The 19,194-nt window shown below is 54.3% G+C and overlaps 2 protein-coding genes across 3 annotated transcripts; both read left to right on the top strand.

Annotated features, from left to right (window-relative positions):
- The first annotated feature begins 63 nt into the window (after window positions 1-63).
- CCDC32 (coiled-coil domain containing 32) lies at window positions 64-2,979 on the top strand. 2 transcript variants are annotated; one of them, XM_080345990.1, is made up of 4 exons: window positions 64-78; window positions 382-619; window positions 1,413-1,569; window positions 1,775-2,979. In XM_080345990.1, exons 2-4 carry the CDS (start codon window positions 391-393, stop codon window positions 1,905-1,907), a joined length of 519 nt encoding a protein of 172 aa, XP_080202116.1. In that variant the 5' UTR covers window positions 64-78; window positions 382-390; the 3' UTR covers window positions 1,908-2,979. The 2 variants fall into 2 exon arrangements, with proteins under 2 accessions (XP_080202116.1, XP_080202115.1); XM_080345989.1 differs by having other exon boundaries at window positions 70-100.
- An 8,571-nt stretch (window positions 2,980-11,550) lies between these two features.
- LOC308041468 (prolactin-releasing peptide receptor-like) lies at window positions 11,551-12,642 on the top strand (the record flags this gene model as incomplete). The annotated part of the gene is made up of 1 exon (XM_080346153.1): window positions 11,551-12,642. One exon carries the CDS (start codon window positions 11,551-11,553, stop codon window positions 12,640-12,642), a length of 1,092 nt encoding a protein of 363 aa, XP_080202279.1.
- Between the last annotated feature and the right edge of the window lie 6,552 nt (window positions 12,643-19,194).

Here is a 19,194-nt window from a genome sequence, read left to right as displayed (position 1 = left end):
GAGAGAGCGCGACGATTGGCCAGATGCGGCTGCCAGTCGGCACGTGGTGAGAAGCTGTCGCGGGCTTCCGTGTTGACGGTGCGGGCGGTGGCCGAGGCGGGTGCGGGGACCGCAGCGGCGCTTCTGTGTCCCCGGGGAAGGGGCTCGGAAGCCCCGGCGAGCGGGGGTGACAGAGACCCCAGGGAGTGGGCTCGGGCGGCCCCGCGGAGCGGTGTGGTCTGCGGGGACAGGCGCGGAGGGGCCTGGCCCGGCTCCCGCGGGCCCCTCAGGGCCGCTCTCTGGGGGGTTCTGAACCGTCCGGTGACTTGTGCAGCGGGGAGCGCAGGGGGGCCTGGCAGAGAGGGGTTTCTGCTCGATATTCACCGTTTATCGCCCACTCAGGCCTTCAGGATGAGGATGATCGAGAGCATGGACTCCGCGGTCACCAGGCCCAGCGAGGAGCTCTGGGCCGAGATCTGCGCGTGTCTGCCGCGCCCCGAGCACACGGACCCCGGCGACGCCTTCACCGACTCCTTCGTGGCTCCCTGCGCCCCGGGCGGCGGCTCCCACGGCTCTTCCCCGGCAAACCTGAAGCCCTGGGCGCCCCTGAGCGATTCCGAGGTGTATTTGGCATCCCTGGGTGAGTGGTGAGGCTTCCGCTTCCACGCCTGCTGCGGCTCTGGTGGCAGCTGTGGCTCCGTGTGCGCGGCTGAGCTGACGGTGCTCCCAGCTTTCCAGCTCCGCTCGGAAAGACGCCTTGCAGCTAATTAATAGGGCATCTGACTTGTTTATTGCAAGCGCGTCAGTGGAAATGAGAAGCATGGTTGTAGCTTCTTCGCCTGTGCCACAGAAAGGAACATTTTATCAAGTACAAACCAAAGAATTTGGTTTTTCCAAAAAAAATTAAGAGAGGTAGGCACAGTGCAGTTTTCTTCTCTGAAGAGCACGTGGTTGCGCTGTAGCTGACTTGGGGAGGCGCATTCGGACCTCATTACAGAGCCCGCGTGGTTTTGTGTTGGCGGTGTTTGTCTCGTCCTTTCTAAGGAGCCTCGGGAGATGCTTCTGAGGGGAAAGAGCAAAGTGACATTTCTTCCTGTGACCTGTTTGCTGCTTGGAGGGGTGTGGGCAGGTACAGGAAAGAAAACTCTGGTGCTTTTCCAAATCATGCCTGCTAGAGTTATTATTCAAACTCAAAAATGGGCAGAGTTGACTGATTACATAAACCTTCAGAAATGTCACCTAAAAAATATCATCTTGTGTGCGTAAAAGAAATACAGACTTGAAATACAGGGGGGGAAAAATGACTTTTTAAATGTGGTGTAGTCTTGAAAAGTTTAACTTTTTTTTTGATATAGAAATCCAGATACTTATTCTCTTTCCTTTCAGAAAAAGCGTAATAAAGGCAATAACGGTCCCTCCTTTGCCCCTCGCAGAGAGAAGGCTGATGCGCATTAAGGGCCTGTCCCAGGAGGTGACGTCCAAGGACATGCTGCGCACGCTGGCCCAGGCCAAGCAGGAGTGCTGGGACCGCTTCCTGCAGGAGAAGTTCGAGTCCGAGTGTTACGTAGAGGGACACGACTCCGAGGAGAGGTAACGAGCCGGCGGATGGGCAGGGATCAGCGCTGCCCGCGTTGCCAAACAGCCTTTGTGTCTTAAAAACCAATATATGGTTTTGTCAGGACCCGTGGAGGTGCAAGGGATACACACAGAGGGTTTTGCTGACGCTGTTTTCACGGGTTCCCGCGCGGCTCTGTTGTCACTGTCTGGTTTCACGCGGTGTCTTTGCTCCCCGCAGCACGCTGGAGCAGCTGAAGCGCTGGCTGCAGCCCGACAAGGTGGCCGTCAGCACGGAGGAGGTGCAGCTGCTGCTCCCGCCCGAGCCCCCGGGCAGGGACCCCGAGGAGGATCCCCCGGCCGCGGAGCAGTGATGGCCGCGCACGGCCGCCTCTTGTCCAGCCTGCGGGAGCTGTGCCCCGCGGCAGCCACAACTGGGAGACAGGGCACACGAAAAACAAGACAAAAAGCTTTGGACTTCCAGGGACAGCAGCTGCCGTTTGTGGTGGACAAGGGTGACACGCTGGTGACACGACGACCGCGGAACTGAACCCTGACTTGGATCTGTTCCCCGCCTGTAGCGACCTAATCATTCCAGTCCGACTGTGAATTGTTTGGAGGCATATTGAGCAACGACCACCGGTTGTTCAGAAGCATCAGGAAACGTCATGGTCTAGAATAGAACAGATAAACCCACTGAATCCATTGTTCTTCCTGTCTTGTACCTTTTTTGTTACTCAGTTGGGCATTTTTTTTCTTTCCTGCAAGGTCCCCGTGGTGTTTTCTATAGATCTGCGCTATTAAAGTCTGAGTTTGCCCTGAGCCGTGCCTGGAGGAGCACAGATAATTCCCACCGCTGTCAATTTAAAACCCTAAAGCACGTTATTCTTGCAGTTGTTAAATTGATTGTGTCATTGATGTTGTAACTATTTAACATTCCTCTCTATGTCACGTACCCTCCTACAGTATCCCACTTTATTGGCCAAACTGTCCTTTACAGAATAGACTGGAGGGGGGTATTTTTTCTCTTGTTTGTCGTTTTGTACCCATTTATCTGCTTCAACCTTTGCAAATGAGGGTCAGAGGAGATTCTGTACCAGGAAACCAAGAGCGATAACCAGGGAGGCTACAAATAGCTTGTTTTCATCACAGACTTGCATAGAATTATCTGACTTTAAACATGTTCTAGTATTTAATTGGTTTTCATCCTGTTTAACTGGCTTGTTTCCAATTACTAATGGAAAAACCCTGTAATTGTGTATTTGTGTAAAACTGACGGTTCTTTAAGCTGCGCTTTCTGTCTTCACTCCGGAGGTCGATAGAGGGAAGCAGCGCATGCAAACAAAGCTCGACAGGACAGAGATGGTAGAGGTGGTTAGTCCCGGTACTTCACACATGAGATTCCTATCGTGTTCATTATCTACCTGTATGAAAATACATTTTTAAAGTAGCTCCTTGCTCCACTGTCCGTGTTCCTGTGTCTGTACCGCTGTAAATGGTGTTATTAGCTCGTTTGCTGGCAGCTGTTACCCCCGCTCACCCACCGCAAAGTCACGCTCATCGCTCTCCCCGAGAACAAACACGGCATTCAAGGCTTGAGAAACGCAGTGAATCACCTCAATGTCAGTGCGACAAGACTCGTGACTCCCGTGTCTCGTTACAGAGTGGCCTTTGTCGCCTTTTAAATGTCCCTTATAATTTGCTTGCTTTCTGGAGCAGATGGGCTGTAGCGCTCCCTCCCCGCAGTGCCGGGCTGGAGCAAAGACGCTGCTGAGTACTTCCCAGAACTGGTAGGTACAGAGAGAGCTGCAATTTCCGTGTGTTCGCAGGCTGTTTTCCAGTCAATACCTTTCCTTCCTGCCACCAGCAATGGCTGTCAAGATGCTTTCTGTTGCTTTGTCTCTTCCCGTTAAAGCTATCCAGGAAAGAAACAGATTCAAAGTAACTGCACTGAACCATTTCCAGCTCTGGGGCCGTGTTACCCAGTGGTTCCTCCAGAGGAGGGACCTTGGGCAGCAGCACCCGGGGGTTCATTTTTAAAATTAGCTCAGAAGCCTGAGAAAGGGTCTGGGGAAGGATTGTGGCCCAAACACAGAGCAGGTCGAGCCCTTTGGATGTGCGTCGATGCTCTGGCAGCACATTCACGGTCCTTGGCTGCAGAGTTACATGTGTCCGTCCTGTACCGCTGCCTGGGGAAGGAGAGGCTCCTCTGCCTTGGTTGATCCCAAAGCCCAGCTACTCCGAGTAGCAGGAGGAGCCGTTCAAACACGGCCGGGAGTCCAGATCTGCCAACCCTTTGTAAAGAAAACTGGGGCAGTGAGTCAGTCCAGCAGTGCCCATGGAGACCAGATCGTTTCATCAGGTCCAGGGGCTTGCAGGAAAAAGAAAAAGAGCAGGATCACCCAGAGCCGAGCAGGATGGATGCCAGAAGGTCTAGAAATCTTTGTGATGGAGGAGAAAGAGCCAGCGCTGGTGCTTCCCGTGGATAAGCGAGGAGATGCTGGTGAATCCCCATCCCGCGGTGCAGCAGCTCCCCGGTTTCCCCGTTTGTGGCTGGGGGTCAGTAACACCAGCACTGGGCAGGCAGTGAGCAGCAGCTTCTCCGCTAACGAGGCTGCTTAATTGTGGGTTGTTAATTGCGGGTTGCCCAGGATGGAGCGGGGATCAGCCCAGCGGGATGTGAAGGGCGGGGCTGGCAGACGGAGCCGGCGCTGCGCAACAAACACAAGATTAAACATAATAATAAAAAGGCTATTTCATAAGCACACAAGCTATTTTTTAAAATCTAGTTTTAAGCTAACTGCACTTTTACTGCATAAACATCTGCGCTTGGGTAGTTCAACAGCCCCAGCACCCATGGGAGGCACCGCAGCACGCAGGTGTTGCAGGAAAATCTGGGATCTTCTCTGTGATCTATCCTTTGGACACCTACCCAGAGATCAGACCTGGGCTTAGTCTGTGCTTAAATGCCCCACGGACAGCAAGAATTCTCCATTACAACCCCTAAGAACTTCTCCAAAGATCACTTAACCCGTGAGTACGTGGAGCAGCGCCATGGGTCCGGCAGGGCTGCTGCGCTGGGTGGTGATGCTGCTTGTGGCTTAACCAGCGAGGACTTGACTTCAAGCTACGATGGTTTATTCTAGTAAAAAGCAAGCTGTGCAGCTCTTATCAATCAAACCAACTCTTGCTGGTACAAGCAGCATTTCGCTAGGACTTTTTTTTGCATATACAGCAACACCAGCTGTCCTGTACATGGAAATAATTCACGTGCCGCAAGATGGCCCGATCTGAACAGAAAGACGAGCGCTGGTAACACCGCGGCAATGGGAGCAGCAAACGGCCAGTGCGTGCAGCCGGGGCCGCGCGTCGGGCTGTTCACAGACCCGCTATCAAACAGCAGAGACAACTTCTCAGCTGCGAGGAAACAGCGATCACAAGAGAAATGTTCGTCCCCCCCCGCTTTGTGCCTTTTAAACACAACACTTTGCCCTTTTCTCTGTGTGAAACCGCTTTTCTCTGCCCGCTTAAACTTGCCAGACACGCAGGTCACCCTGGGGGTGTAACACGGCCCCTCATCGCACTGCCCGCAACTCCTCTGCAGGGTGAATAAAGAGAATAAAGGGAAATCCCAGGCAACCCGACCGGCCGTGGCTGCCAGGTGAGCAGAGCCCGTGGGTGTGGGGAAAGGGGGCTGAAACAGGGGCCTCGGAGCACCTTTGTGGTGAAAGCAGCACCTAAAGCTGCAAGTGACTAAGGAAAAAGAATCCAGGCAACAGCTGAGGCTGGTGAGTGTCTCTCTGGGATAAAATTGGCCCTAAACATTAATTAAACATCCCTATCAGGCACAAGCCAATGCAGAAATTCAGCCCATCGCTGGGACTCACGGATGTCCATGAGACAATGGGCACAGCCGCACGTCGAGGTTGGCTTGACATACAGAGATAAACCTTCGGTGTGACCCAACCTGCGCTTCCTCAGGAACTTGTACAGGGAAAAGGGGGTTCACCGTGTGCTTGAATCAACAAAAGCAATGCAGTGAGCTGGCAGTGCGTGGGACGCTGAGGACGTCGTGTCCCGCTCTGACCGGCAGGCGCACGGGACGTCGCGGCCGCTGTCCCCAGCACGGCTGGTGCTCCGGGCGCGTCGCTGTGCGCAGACCGGGCATGGGCTGCCGCCTCCGAGCCCGTCCCCAGGCACAGACCCCTGGCATGGGGCAACCTGGCACCAAGAGCGGCTTGTCCTGCCGGCTCTGTGGAGCCAGCAAAGATCGGGGCAGGAAAGGGCTGCCCAGGATGAGCAGGAGCGGGGAAAAGCTCCGGCCGTGGAGCACGCAGACACGGATGGAGCCTCTGCCCGAGTTGGGGTGCACATTCCACCCCGACCACCCAGGGATTCATTGTCCTGCCGGCATGTCCAAACTCCGTCTCTCGTCTCAAATGATCTTTTAAGAGCCTCCTGCTGCCTTTATCAGATTGTTCTGCTGTTTAAAATGAACAGCAGCTCCCGGCCGCCCGCGATACGGAAACACAGATGATTTAGTTCCTGCTGATTCCCCGGCAGGGCTGGCGCTGGGCTCTGCAGTCGGCTTGAACACCACCGACACAGCTCCTCAGGTCAGACAGGTAACAGCCCCCTCTCACCAAAACTCACAGTTCTGCACCACTTCTCCCAGCACTGCCCTGATAGTTCCCAGGCCTGTTACCAGAAAAGGGCCAGATGATGATGATTTTCTAATTTTCCCTATTGAAGTAAGCTGTGAAGACAAGGATGAAGAAATCCTGCTGTGGAATCAGAGGCTTCTGAAGGAAAAGGAGCTGACGCGCGATGCCCTGCTTTGGATCCGGCAGCCGGGTACCCCAGCCCTTCAGTAACGAGCTGCCCCGTTCCTGCGCACTCCCTTGTTACGGGGCAAACACTAATTAATACGTCTGACATCAAAGCGATGCCTGCAGAGAAACAAAGGTTTGTTTTCCTTCCCCGGGAGAAAGAACAAAAGCAAAGATAAAAACTCCAAAGCCTCGATGTTGTCAGAGGGCAACCGCTGCTCCAAAGCGCTTCTGTGGCGGCGTCTTTCTGAACAGCCAAGCGCTTTGAAGCTGTGATGATTGTCCTGGCGCTTCTGACAAAAGCTTCCTACAGGACTTCAGCCGAGAGACTGTGGGGGGGAAAGCAGCTGCTTGGTTTCTAGGGGACAAACTTGGTGGACCCAGTGTGGGTCTCTGGGTGCGTGTTGCCCTCCCAGTGCCTTTGTCATCCCCTGCCCTACAATTACTGACTCATGAGGGAGTCCCTGGGGAGCTCAGGGTGCCCAGGGAGGCGTTTGCCTTGTTCCCTGGCACTTCCAGCTCTGTTTTTACTCTTTATCTGGGATATCTCAGAGACCAGCCCTTTCCCTTTCCCTGCGCAGTGGGGACGAGGATCCGAGTCCTGCCCAGAAACCTACAACACGAACCCCTGTGCGGCCCGTCCTGCCGTTCCCAAATCACCCCGGGGGCCACGCAAACCCCATCGCAATCCCGAACGCGGCGGCCGGTTTGCTGCAGGATGTAGAAGCTCCATGCCCGCGGAACGAGCGGCTTCCCAGCTGCTTTTGGAGCATTTTTGGCCCAGGACAGAAAAGGGTTTCCCTTGCTAAATTGCTGAGGGCTCCCTCCCCACCAAAACGCCACCCAAAGGGCTCAAAGCTGCAAATCCGGGGCAATCGGCCCCATCTTCACATCAGCCCCTTGCTCAGGTCAACAGGGTAATTATCCGTGGGGTTAATTTCAGCTCTCATTACCACCAAGCTTGTCATAACACTTGCATAATGTAATGGAAACGAAGTAATTACTGTAGGCACTGGACAACAGTATTATGGTTGGCCACTCAAGTCTCCTTAGGAGTCGGACGTTATTAACTTCATCTTGCCACCAAAATCAATATCAGAGCAATACTTGGTTCCTCTTTTTAATCACACGATGCAACTGTGTCACAGTCATAAATGCTCAATTAAAGCTAATTTCTCCCAAGCCCCCATTTCTGAAGCCTTTCTCTGCGTATCAATCGATCACACAGCGATTCACTAACTTGAAATAAGCTGGAAACCATTTCCAAAGGGAAAATCGAGTGGAAAAAGCACTTCTGGTGTGGCAGAGGTGGCAAGAAAAGGTGGGAGGGTGGAAAAGAAATGGGAGGAAAGATGCGACCTGAGAACATCACCCCAACATCGCAGCCTCCAGTGTGGGAATAGTGTTAACAATCATCCTGTGACTCTGCACCACGCTTCCCCAGCTCAGATTCCTGTCAGTGGTGACAGGGAACAGCCCTAAGAACTTCAACCAAAAATTGAAATGACTTGAAACTGCCTTGTGCAACAATATCTGCCCTACAAGCCTGTGGTTTCGGCAGAAAATCAGCAGATTTCCAATGCATCGCCCTTTGCGTTTGTGAGGGGAGAAGGGCGCTGGCTGGAGCACCCGCTGGGAGCATTGCTGCTTCCCCGCAGCCGCGGCTGAGCCGAGGCGCCTGAGCCGAGGCGGCTGCTCCAGGCAGCTCCACAGCTCCAGAGCCGGCACTCACCCTGGGTGACAACTCCTCCCTGCTGTGCCCCGCACGCCGTGCAGGATCGGTGCCATCAGGCTCTGCCGCGCGAGCAAAAGCAGCTTCACCCTATGACACCCGGGAGTGGAGACCCCTCAGCACCCAAGGCAGCTCTTCCACCTCCCAACAAGCAGAAAATACCTGGGTTGGGGTTTTCCCCCACTGTAATGTTTTTTTAAAGCTCTCCAAAGCACTTCAATCATTATTTCCAAGTTCAGCAAACTGCTTCAGCCCCCCATGCTCTGCAGGGATGACAGAACTGCTGAACAACCCCTGACAGGGGGACCTGGCACCACCTTTTCTACCTAATTGGGGAATTGGCTCCACCTCTTCCAGCACCTTGTGCTGCTTTAGGCACAGCTGGAGCCTCGGCCACGTTGTCCTGGCAGCTGTGCCAGGTTTCCTCACCCTGTTTGAGCAGAGCCATTGCCCAGGCTCTGCGTGGGCGCTGCCAGAGCCACCTGACCTCAAGCCTGGCTCAAACACCAGTTCCTACGGCCCCAGCCCTGTGTGAAATCTCTGCTAAAAAGGAGGAAAGTCATTAAAATAAGTGCAGCCACCCTCCGAGGCTGTGTCCTTACAGCTGACCTGGGCACATCGTTCGGGCAGATGTGGAACTGGGGAGAGGAATAGCTTTAGTGACCTCAGCCGTACGGATCCTGCTTGCTCTAAATCCCCAAACACTTTATCTTTGCCAACAGCCCTTTGATCACAGCGGGGAGATGTGGGGCTGTGCGACATCCGCACCACACACCCGGCCCTTCAGAACCGAGCCGAGCCCAGGCTGGAAATCAGCCACAGGAAAGGAACATCACCTGCCATCTTAAACACCAGCAGCTCCAGTCTAAGAGTGACCAGCGTATGGATACATTGGGTTTATTTGCTTTTAAGGACATTTACATTATTTGTAAACACACACAGGAGAGAACAGCCAAGAAATAAAAATCTAACCCTGATTCTTGTGTGTCCCTACATGCCCAACATCCATTGCAGAAGCTTTTTCAAGTGTCTGTGCAAAGAGCATTTTAGTGACAAAGCTTTTTTCCCAAGCTCTTAAAAATGTCAACACTGAAGTTAACTTGAAAGTAAATGCCCATTGGCTGGAAAGGTCACGGGTCTCTGGTTTGTCTCTGCACAGATCCTGTGAGCACTGAGGGTCCTGGGCACATCCGTCATAACAGATGACCCGAGACGTTCCTGGAAATACAGAGAAAGCTGGTGGTTTGGTGGGGAGATGATTGCATGATGCCCGGGCCTGGCTCCCGTTTCTGTTTGGGGCAATTCTGCCCGATTTCTCAGCGATGGAAAGTGGGACGGGGAGCTCAGCCCTTTCAGGTCGGCAGTCCCAGCGCTGCCCCCGGCAGGCTGCGCTCCTGGCCTGGCTTCGTTTGTCTTCTCCACCAGGAAATAAACTGCAAAATGGCATTTGTGTTGCCCCATCCTGTGGCTGGGGGCTGGGTGCGACTGCCCACCACCCTTGCTCTCGCTGCCTCTGCATGGGCTGCATCTCCAGGGGGTGTGCGCTGCACCCCACGCCTGTCCCCACACCACGGCTGCTGGTGGCACCCGATGGCTGCGCCACCTCACCCCATGGCTGGGCACTCATCAACCCATGGCTGGACCACCTCGCCCCACCCTGCCCTTGCCCCGTGGTGGGGCCACGAGCACCCTGGGGTTGGGTGCCCATCGCCCTACTGATGGGTCACCCTTGTCCCATGGCTGCCTGCACCCCATGGAAGGGCTGCCCTCGCCCCGCGCTGCCCTCGCTCCTCCACGGTCGCCCCCGCCCGCTCCCCCGGGCCGGGACCCCGACGGGGCGGCCGCAGACCGCACCCGGGAGCTCCGCGCGGTCCTTGCGCCCGCCCGCGCCGTCCCCCTGTTACTCCCCTAGCCTCTCCCCTGCCCTCCCTGCCGAGGGGGGGCTCCTGGAGCGGGCCCCGGGGGCTCCCGGAGCTTCCCCGCCGCCGCCCCGCCGCGCTGAGCGCTCCGGTCCCGGGAGCCACCGGCCGGGCTGGGGCGGGGATGGGGGGAGCGCGGGGGAGCTGCGGCTCCGCCTGCGGAACCGTGGGGTGGGATGTGCGCGTCCGAGCCCACAAAACCCCAGCGAAAGCGGCTGTGAGTAAGAACTGCGGCTGCCAGAGCTCTCCCGGCGAACACCCCCGGTGAACGGGCCGGCTCCTCCTCATCCTCACAGCCCCGGGCAGGTAAGAGCCCCCGACGGGGGATCCCTCAGCAGGTCCCTCTGGGACTCAGCCGGGCTGCGGGAGAAGGACCCGCACCGGGCACGGGGGCTGGCTCGACCCCCGCTAAAGGAATGGAGCTGAATAATTCTTCTCTAAATTAACCATCGTGTTGGCTTCTCGGCTGCAAGTTTCAATCGGAATTTTGCATTCCCAGCCTGAGCAGGGCACGGGGACCTGGAGCCGCGTTAATCACCGTGTGCACTCTGCGTGTGCAGCCGTGAAGTAGAAAATCATAGTCTCTCTCAGTTAATTATGGGAGCTAATTAATTAATACTGTTTTGACTCTCCACTGAGGGGAAGAAGACTGTTCAAGTCCCGGTGAGGGGGATGAAACGGTAATTTGACAGTGCGGGCTCCAAGAGGAGGGTCCTGGAGGATGATTCTTCGTTTCCTTGCACTTTCTGCTCAAACACATCTGATATCTGCCCCCTCGGGCTGCTGGCGGGAGTTCTGTGTGCCCAGGGACAGCGACCACACGCTTCCAACCACCCCCGTGCACCCCCAAACACCCCCCTGGGTCCCACACGAGGGAAGAATAGGGAAAACCTCCCAGGGCAGGAGAAGCCCGAGCTCTGAGGGTGATGGAGAAATAACCAAGGGGGTAAAATAACACAGTGGGATGGGGAATGGTGGGGTGGGCTGGGATGGAGAGAGGGCAGGGGATGGAGAGAGGGCAGCGGCAGGGGATGAAGAGAGGGCAGGGGATGGAGAAAGGGCAGCGGCAGGGGATGGAGAAAGGGCAGCGGCAGGGCTGGCAGGTCGGGGTGGAGTTGGCAGCGGAAAAATGGAAATTAAAAAATGCAGGAGTGGCTTGTATTTCTGCTCTCTGCCAGCACAGCTCCCAGGTTCCTCTCCATGAGGCATCCCCAGCTCCACACGGCAGCCCCTGCAGAGCCCCCGGCTGGTTAACCGCCTGGTTAACCATTTCATAGCTGGCTGATTAACCTTTTCATAGCCAGGGTTCCTGTTTTCTCTGTACCGGAGCTCTGCAGTGTCTGCCACAGGGCACATTCACTCTCAGAAAGTCACAGCATCTTTTAAACTAGCCAGCACATCTCTGTGTGGCTGTGCCCCAAATCAAACCACAGCCCGTTTCTCTCCCTTTCAGGGCTGGCAGCCTGGTCTCTGACTTCGAGGCACACAGCAGCGGGGACACAGCAGGGACACAGTGAGGACGCAGCGAGGACAAACCATGGCGCACAGCCGGCTGCCCAACGGCTCCTGGCAGAACGGCTCAGCCTCGCTCTTCAGCGGCCTGGACCTCCTCCTGGAGCTGAAGCCGCTCTTCATCCCGCTCTACGCCACGCTGGTGGTGGTGGCGTGCACCGGGAACCTCTTCCTCATCCTCCTCATCGCGCTCACCAAGAAGCTGCACTGCACCACCAACTTCCTGATCGGGAACCTGGCGGCGGCCGACTTCATCATGTGCCTGGCCTGCGTCCCCCTCACCGTGTCCTACGCCTTCGAGGTGCGGGGCTGGCTCTTCGGGATGTTCATGTGCTACTTCGTCACCTTGATGCAGGCCACCACCGTCTTCGTGTCGGTGCTGTCCCTCACCGCCATCGCCATCGACCGCTACGTGGTGGTGGCGTACCCCATCCGCAGGAGGATAAGCCGCAGGTCCTGCGTCTGCCTCGTGGCCTGCATTTGGCTGCTCTCCATCATGGCCTCGGTTCCCACCTCGCTGCACACCCACTACTTGGATCTCAACGCCATCGGCCACGACATGATCATCTGCGAGGAGTTTTGGAAGCACGAGGAGAGCGAGCGGCTGCTGTACTCGTGTTTGATGCTCCTCTTGTCCTACATGCTCCCGCTTTTGGCGGTATCCGTCTCCTTCTGTGCCATCACCTACCACTTGCGGAGGAGGAACATCCCGGGCGCTGCCTATCCCTGCCAGGACAAATGGACCAAAACGAAGCAGAAGACGTTCCGGGTGCTCACGGTCTCGGTGGTGTGCTTTGCCATCTGCTGGCTGCCCCTCCAGGTCGTGAACTTCATCCGAGACATCGACGAGGAGTTCACCATCCTGGACAAGAGGTACGTCAACGTCATCCAGGTCTCGTGTCACCTGATGGCCATGAGCTCCGCCTGCTACAACCCCTTCATCTACGCCTCCCTCCACGACAAGTTCTGGGTCCACCTCAGCAGCTACTTGTACCGCAAGAAGAAGAGCTCCAGCGTCATGTCCTGCAAGGCTTCTCGCTTCAACACCTGCTCCACCCTGGCAGACGCTCCCACTGCGGTCTCGGAAAAGATCGCTTTGCAGGCTAGATTGTCTTAACTGAGGGACCTCAAGGGATCGGTTTCTCTTTTGGACCCCATGTGCTGTAGGCTGGACACGGGAGCTGGTGGCTGGTCGTGGTGTCATGGTGGAGCAACACTTCACACCGCCGGTCAGCAGCCCAGTCACACACATAAAATCTGAATCCTGAACAGGGAAGAAAGTTAAGACAGAGGCATTACAAACAGAGGAGGAGATCCCTGAAGGATTTCCCACTTCCGAGCCAAAACCCATCTGCGCAGGGAGCAGCAGAGCAGCTGGAAGGACACGGCAATGAAACGAGTCTCTTGGCTCTTTGAGTACTTACCCTATAGCTCGACTCATGGCTGGGCACAGGGTATATACCCTGTAGATCAACTCACAACTGGGTATGGGGTATATACCCTATAGCTCAACTCACAACTTGGTATGGGGCATATACACTACATCTGGAATCACAGCTGGGTACAGTAGGTGGCTGGTGCTTTATCTGGAGCACAACAACTTCCCCCTGCCACTTATTTAGGAGGCGGGTCAGCTCCTAAACAAGACAAACACACATCAGGTGCATTTTAAAAACTCTTTGGAGAGCATGTGTCTTCATTTTGTAGGATAAGGATTGTTCCTAAGCAACAGATAGCGCTTTGTGGCTCTGGAAGAACACCAGGTCTCACAGGTAGCAGTTAAATTGCTGTGCATTTTTTCTTGTAAATTGCGGTTCGTTGGCGAAAGGACAATATGCATTAAGAAATGCGCATTCCTCGGTCGGAGACTGTGTGGGAGCACAAGGCCGCCGAGAGCAGACGGCGTGTTTTGAGTGGGGGCGACTTTCATAACCTGCTTGACTTGGGGAGGGTCCAGCGCGTCCAGCCGACCGCGCGCAGCCAGACAAGCACAGCAGTGACATTGTCCCTGTTCTTCGTAGCCGAGCCGGACTCAGGGGATGGGGCATCCAGGAAGATCTCAAGCAATGTGCTTGATGTCTTGATCTCCACTCTCAGAGCAGACGAAGATCATATATGTGCGTGTTCAAGCTCCTTGGGTGCAGGTGGGAACCCTGCCGGTGGGCTGCTCTCACCCAAAAACTGCGGGGCAAAGGGTGGGTTTGTTTGTTGGGTGTTGTTTGTGTCTTCAGACACTTGGTGCATCCAGCTGCGAGCTGCTGCCCATTCATCCTCCCGCTGCCCCCTCTGCGGTGCTGCAAGGACTGTCTTCTGTGGTGCACCCCCAAGCGCCGAGTCCCGGGGGTGCTGGTGACCTCCATTGCGCACCCCAAAGCAGCTGAACCCCCTTTGCTTTCTGCAGCTTTCCTGTGGCAGATGCTGGATCGCTCGTCCTGGAGGAGCAGAGCAAACCAGAACGTGCATGGCTTGTCCTCCCCTCTAATAAAGGCTTAAAAAGCTCAGGCTGTGTGTTTGTATTGATTTGAATCCAACAAAAATCAGCCATCCTCACTGCGGCTTAATCGCCTCCTGGGAAGCCCATCAATTCAGATGCGTTTGTCGCTGTCACTGGCAATGGCAGATCCTTGGGGGCTGGACTGAGATGGGGCTGGAAAAACAAGGTGGCTCCGGGTTTGGGAGACCTCTGGCTGGAAAGAAAAGGTTAATGTGCATGTCCAACAAGGTAATGACTGGAGATGTGCTTTTATTCACTTTGATTTCTTGCTCCAGTGCTACAAACACCCCGTACCTGTCTATGCCCTGCCTGCTCGGGCCAACGCGGCTTCGCAGCCCAACAGCTTCTTCTCTGGCCACGTGCCTCTCAGTCCTCCTCATACGGCCAGCAAATCTGCTTCTTACTTTTAAAAAGTCATTGCACCCTCACCTGAACCAGTGAACCCCCAAGTGAAATGGTTTGGCTTCAGGTGAAGCTCAGGACGGAGCTGAAGGGCATTTACCGAGCGGGCACGGCCAGTCGAACTGCGATGGCGCCTTTTTTCAGCCTTGCTTTGCCCTGGGGATTGTCCCCCACGCCTGGGGCAGCGCTGCCCAACGCGTGGGCCCCACCAGCCGCTGCGGGCGGACGGCAAACCAGGAAATCCCATTCCCTCTGGTTTTGGCATCACCCCTCCGCTCCAGCTGCCCCCTCCCGCCCCTGCTGCTGCTGCTGCAGCCGCTGCCGCGAGCCCGGCGCCCAAACCACCAGCCTTGGCTTGCGAACGCGGGACGGGTGACACCCCAGGGCAGCCGCGCTCAGGCACGGGGCCGGGCTGGTGCCAGCGCCAGCGCCGCAGCCACCGCAGCAAACGACTCGAGCTGCAGGGCCAAGGGAGAAGTGCCAGGGCTGCAGGGAAAGGCACAGACTCAAATCTCGGGGCATATTTTCATGCCATAAACTTACACGTTAATGAGATCAAACCCAAAGTGACAGCAGAATGTCAGTAGGCGACAAAAGAACCTAGAAAAAAAAATGGTAATCAAGCTTAAAAGCCGTTTTTTTAATGCTGGTAAATGTAAGCTGGATTTTTTCAGGGTTGAACTGTGGGGTTTCCTATTCAACAGGGCAAATTCCAGATGATTTCTCTGCAGACAGCATCGCTTTAAAGCCTCCAGTGCTCTGCAGCATCGAGACAAGCTCTGAGGGTCTAAGGGCAGGAACCATCGTCCCGTCTTTCACGAGCCTGGGCAAAATGAAGCTTTTTCTCCATTTGGCATTTTTGCTAGAGGTATTAGGAAGGTGCAAAATTGCCTGGAGGGACTAAAAGCATTTCTGCCTCTTGTAGCTTCAGTGGGAAAATGGGCCTGGCTGGTAAATCTCTGCTAAGCCGGGACTAAGTGCTGGCCGAGGCGCCCTGCCTGCCAAAGCCCAGCGGGGATTCCTCAGGCCAGCGCTGGCCGTGGCCAACACAAACTGCTGCGGGCTGGCACCGGGCGGCTCTTGCTTGGTACAGTCATTTCTACCTTTAATTAGCTTGCGGAAACATTAAGTAAAGTGATTAAGTCGCCCAGTCCCTTTCAATCATGCAGCTGAGCCGCGGTCAGGCAGTGAAACACAAAGGACGCCTGTAATGAGGGTGAATCAGGTAGGAATGGGTAAAGTGCTCATGATTGCTTTTCAAAATCAACATATTTCAAACTAAACAGGTTTTTCCCCTGGGATTTTGCCTCTCGGAAGCCACTTGCCGGCAACTCTGATTTTGGACCCACGGGGAACGTTTTTCTGGGAGACAGACGGCACTGAAATGGAATGGGACGGACAGACAGACGATCTGCTGAGCTCCTGTTCTGCGGGCGCTTCCCGCGGCTTTGCAAAGCTGAGCTCCCGGGGACGCGGCAAACACAGTTTCTCTGCCAAAGGCAACGGCTGCCCGTGAATCAATAGCAAAAATAAAACCCAAATATATGAGAATCTTTTCTAGATCATTTAAAAGGTTGCTTGTTCCAATTGAACTCTGCAGCTGACATCAAACAGTACAAACAGGAATGTAAACGCGGCTTTTCTTCTTCTGTTTTCTGACTCTTGTTTGAACAGAAACGTGGAGCTCCTTGCATCGTTATTCCTCCATTGCGTGGCTTAGTTTATTTTGCCACATGGCTTAAAAGCTTTTTGCTACACAAGAAAAAGTCGGGCTCAAAGCCTACAAGGAAAAACCACACAAATCCTTAGCAAAGTGGAAGAGTAAATAACTATAAAAAACGCACAGTGCTGCTGCAAAAGGGAGCTAAAGCAGCCGGGGGTGTATCGATCCGACCTTGCAATAGGAATTAAAACCAGTGTATTGTGTGGCTTGCGCATGGTTTGGATTTGAAATACCCCAATGGTTCACTATTGAGATGTTGTGGGGTGATCAGAGGGGTTCCCAGTGCCCATGGGTGCTCAGGGGGCTCTGCGGGAGCTCGGGTGCCCTGGGACAGTCCCTTGGGCAGGGGACATGGGTGACTGTTCCCTTCCCCTTCCCCAATTCAGCTTTTTCCTGCCTCTTCTGTTTCCAGTGGCGGGACTGGAGCCCTCCTGACCCCCTCCAGCCCTCAGCCATGCCAAGACCTTGCTCGCAAAGCCTGGACCTACCCACTGACAGGGGACTTTTTATTTTGCTGCTTTCAATGAAGAAGATGGGGACGAGATTTGGGTCCTGCTGGGTCTGTGGGACCCGCGCCCCAAAGCACCAACGTCCCTTCCGAGTCAAAGGCACCTCGGGGCGGAGGTTGCAGCCCCTGTCACCAGCAGACGGCCCCGGCTCCGGCTGCTGCTCCGGGCAGGTGAGGAAGCTTTGCCGAATCTTACCCAGCTTGTTTCCCCCATGGGACGGGCCGGGCTGGAGAAATCAGCCATGTGCAACACTGAACAGCGCTCAGGGCCTTACGAGCCGGGCTCTGGGCAAACAAGAGTGAAACCCAAATCTTTCTGACCTTTGGCTGAAGATGCAGAGGAAGACAAACAAAAGCATCCGAGCATTTCTGATGTAAAGTCTTAAATAAGGAATTCACTGCAGCCTCAGCCCTGATTTCCTTCTCTGAGTGCCCTGAGTCCCCATCGGCTTCAATTATTTTTCCCTGAGTCCCCATCGGCTTCAATTATTTTTTCTTTGAACACTAAACAAAAGAGCCACAACAAGGGACAGAGGCAGCAGCGACAGAAGATGCAGGTTCTGCTTGTGGTGGGGAACAAAACCTGCAAAACCCCATCGAGAAAGGGGGTTCATACAGAGTGGGGCTTGCGGGAGCCAGAATGAGGCTTTTTTAGCCATGGGGGGTTATGGACTGAACCTGGTTTGCTCAAGATCTCATGCAAGATCTGAAAGATGCAAACCTATTCCTTCCCAAAATCTGCTGAGAAGTGCAGGACGATTCCCTGCAAGTTTCTTATGAGACAATAACATCCCCCAATTGTTCAGACCAATACATGAAAAGAAGAGGTCCCTCTTATTCATTTTTTTCTTATTCATTTCAGCGACTGATAACAATTTCCCTGTAGTTTCCAAGGCAAATCAAGCCTCTTCTAAACTCAAGGCTGTGCGTGAGGCATCTACATGGTCAGAGTTCACAGAACCTGCGCTTTATAAAGATCTTGGAACTACAAAGAGCCAGCAGGTGAATCTGGAAAAGGGGAGGGCTGGGGGCAGGATCCGGCCCTTCCCTCGCACGGCTTTGGCCAGGCTTTGGCCAGCCTTCCTGCTCTTTGCTCCCGCTTGGCGCTAATTGACCTAAAGGGACAGCGGTTTTCCTCTGTGCCGGGGTTATTAGTCCTCCTCGCAAACAGCAGCACTGGAGGAAATCACGGGCTCTTATCCAGCATCGATTCTTTCTCTCTTAATTTCCTCCCATCGCAAGCTCTATTACTTCACTCTTAATTAAAACCCCTTAAATTGCCCTAAATGGCTCTTCTTGGCCTATTTTTTCCCTGACTGGGGCTCAGAGGCGCTAATGCGATGAGGTGGGGACCCACCAGCCCTTCACCCCCACAACATGAAACCATTTACGTGTCTGCAGGACCTTTTAGAAAACGCATCTATCAGTCCTAGAGAATGGATCTACAAAGAGCACGAGGTTTCCGCTTCCATGTTTCCAAACTAAACTAGAATTTGCAGTTACTGAGCAGCAGGAGAACAGGTTCCCACCCCCAGGTTCCCCGTCGAGATGTTTTGCTCATGTCTCCAAATTACCTGCAGGAAATGGGGAAATACTGTTCAGCCAGGGTGAGCTCAGACCCCACCGTCTTCTGAGAACAAACGCAGAACCACTCCAGAAATCCAGCAGCCACCATCACTGATTCGAAGAAACTGGATATAAAAAGAAGAACATAATTTGTTTACTTAATGCAAGTAAATTAGACAAGTGGGTGATAAAAACATGTTTGAAGGCTGTCTCTGCAGAGCGTTGCTGCCAGAGCCAGTGGGTAGAAAAGGGATAATTGTCTTGAACCACCCTCCATTATTAAGACTTTTGCCAAATATTCTGCAAAGCCCGTTCCCTCCTTGCGAACCCTCTTGTTGGCTGGGATGTGGGTGATGGCCCAGGCTCTTGCCAGCTTGGTATTGCTCTTGGTCTCAGCAACAACCCACAAATAGCTTCTTATTAATAACAGCCTGTTGTCTGGAGCTGGAGAGGTTCTAAATTAGCCCAAAGTTGGGCAGCTGAAGAGGTTTTTTAATTAACATGAGAGTCTTGAACATATGCGCATCCTCCTTAAATATTTTATCAGCTCCTTTGGTAAAAGAGATGAAGATCTCCGGGTCAGAGGTCTTTGCACGTTGCAAATGTCCAATCAATTTTCGATTGCTGTGTCCCGGTTAATTTCAGAGGCTGAGATTAAGCTCTTTTTAACGGTCAAGACGAGGTACAAGATGATCCAGTTCTCAGCTGAGGACAGTATTTTTGATCAGTAAGCTTATTCTCTCCAACACCCAAGACATTTCAGTGCTGGTGCTCCGGGACCTCGGGCAAGTGCTCCTTGGGGTGAAACCCTCGCAGTTAGGGAGCTCTTTCCCAGCATAGTAAACATTGGTATTTAAAGACCTCGCTCTCTCTACCGAGATGTAGTGGCCAGAACGTGGCCCAGGAGCATCCAAGATCTATCGTCATTGCCTCGGAAACTGGTAACACTGCATGCGGGTGGATTGCCAGCTCCTTT

This window comes from Nesoenas mayeri, assembly GCF_963082525.1.
Source record: "Nesoenas mayeri genome assembly, chromosome: 5".
Taxonomy (NCBI): Eukaryota; Metazoa; Chordata; class Aves; order Columbiformes; family Columbidae; genus Nesoenas; species Nesoenas mayeri.
The sequence above is the reverse complement of the archived record's forward strand: the minus strand, read 5'-3'. Positions and strand labels throughout refer to the sequence as shown.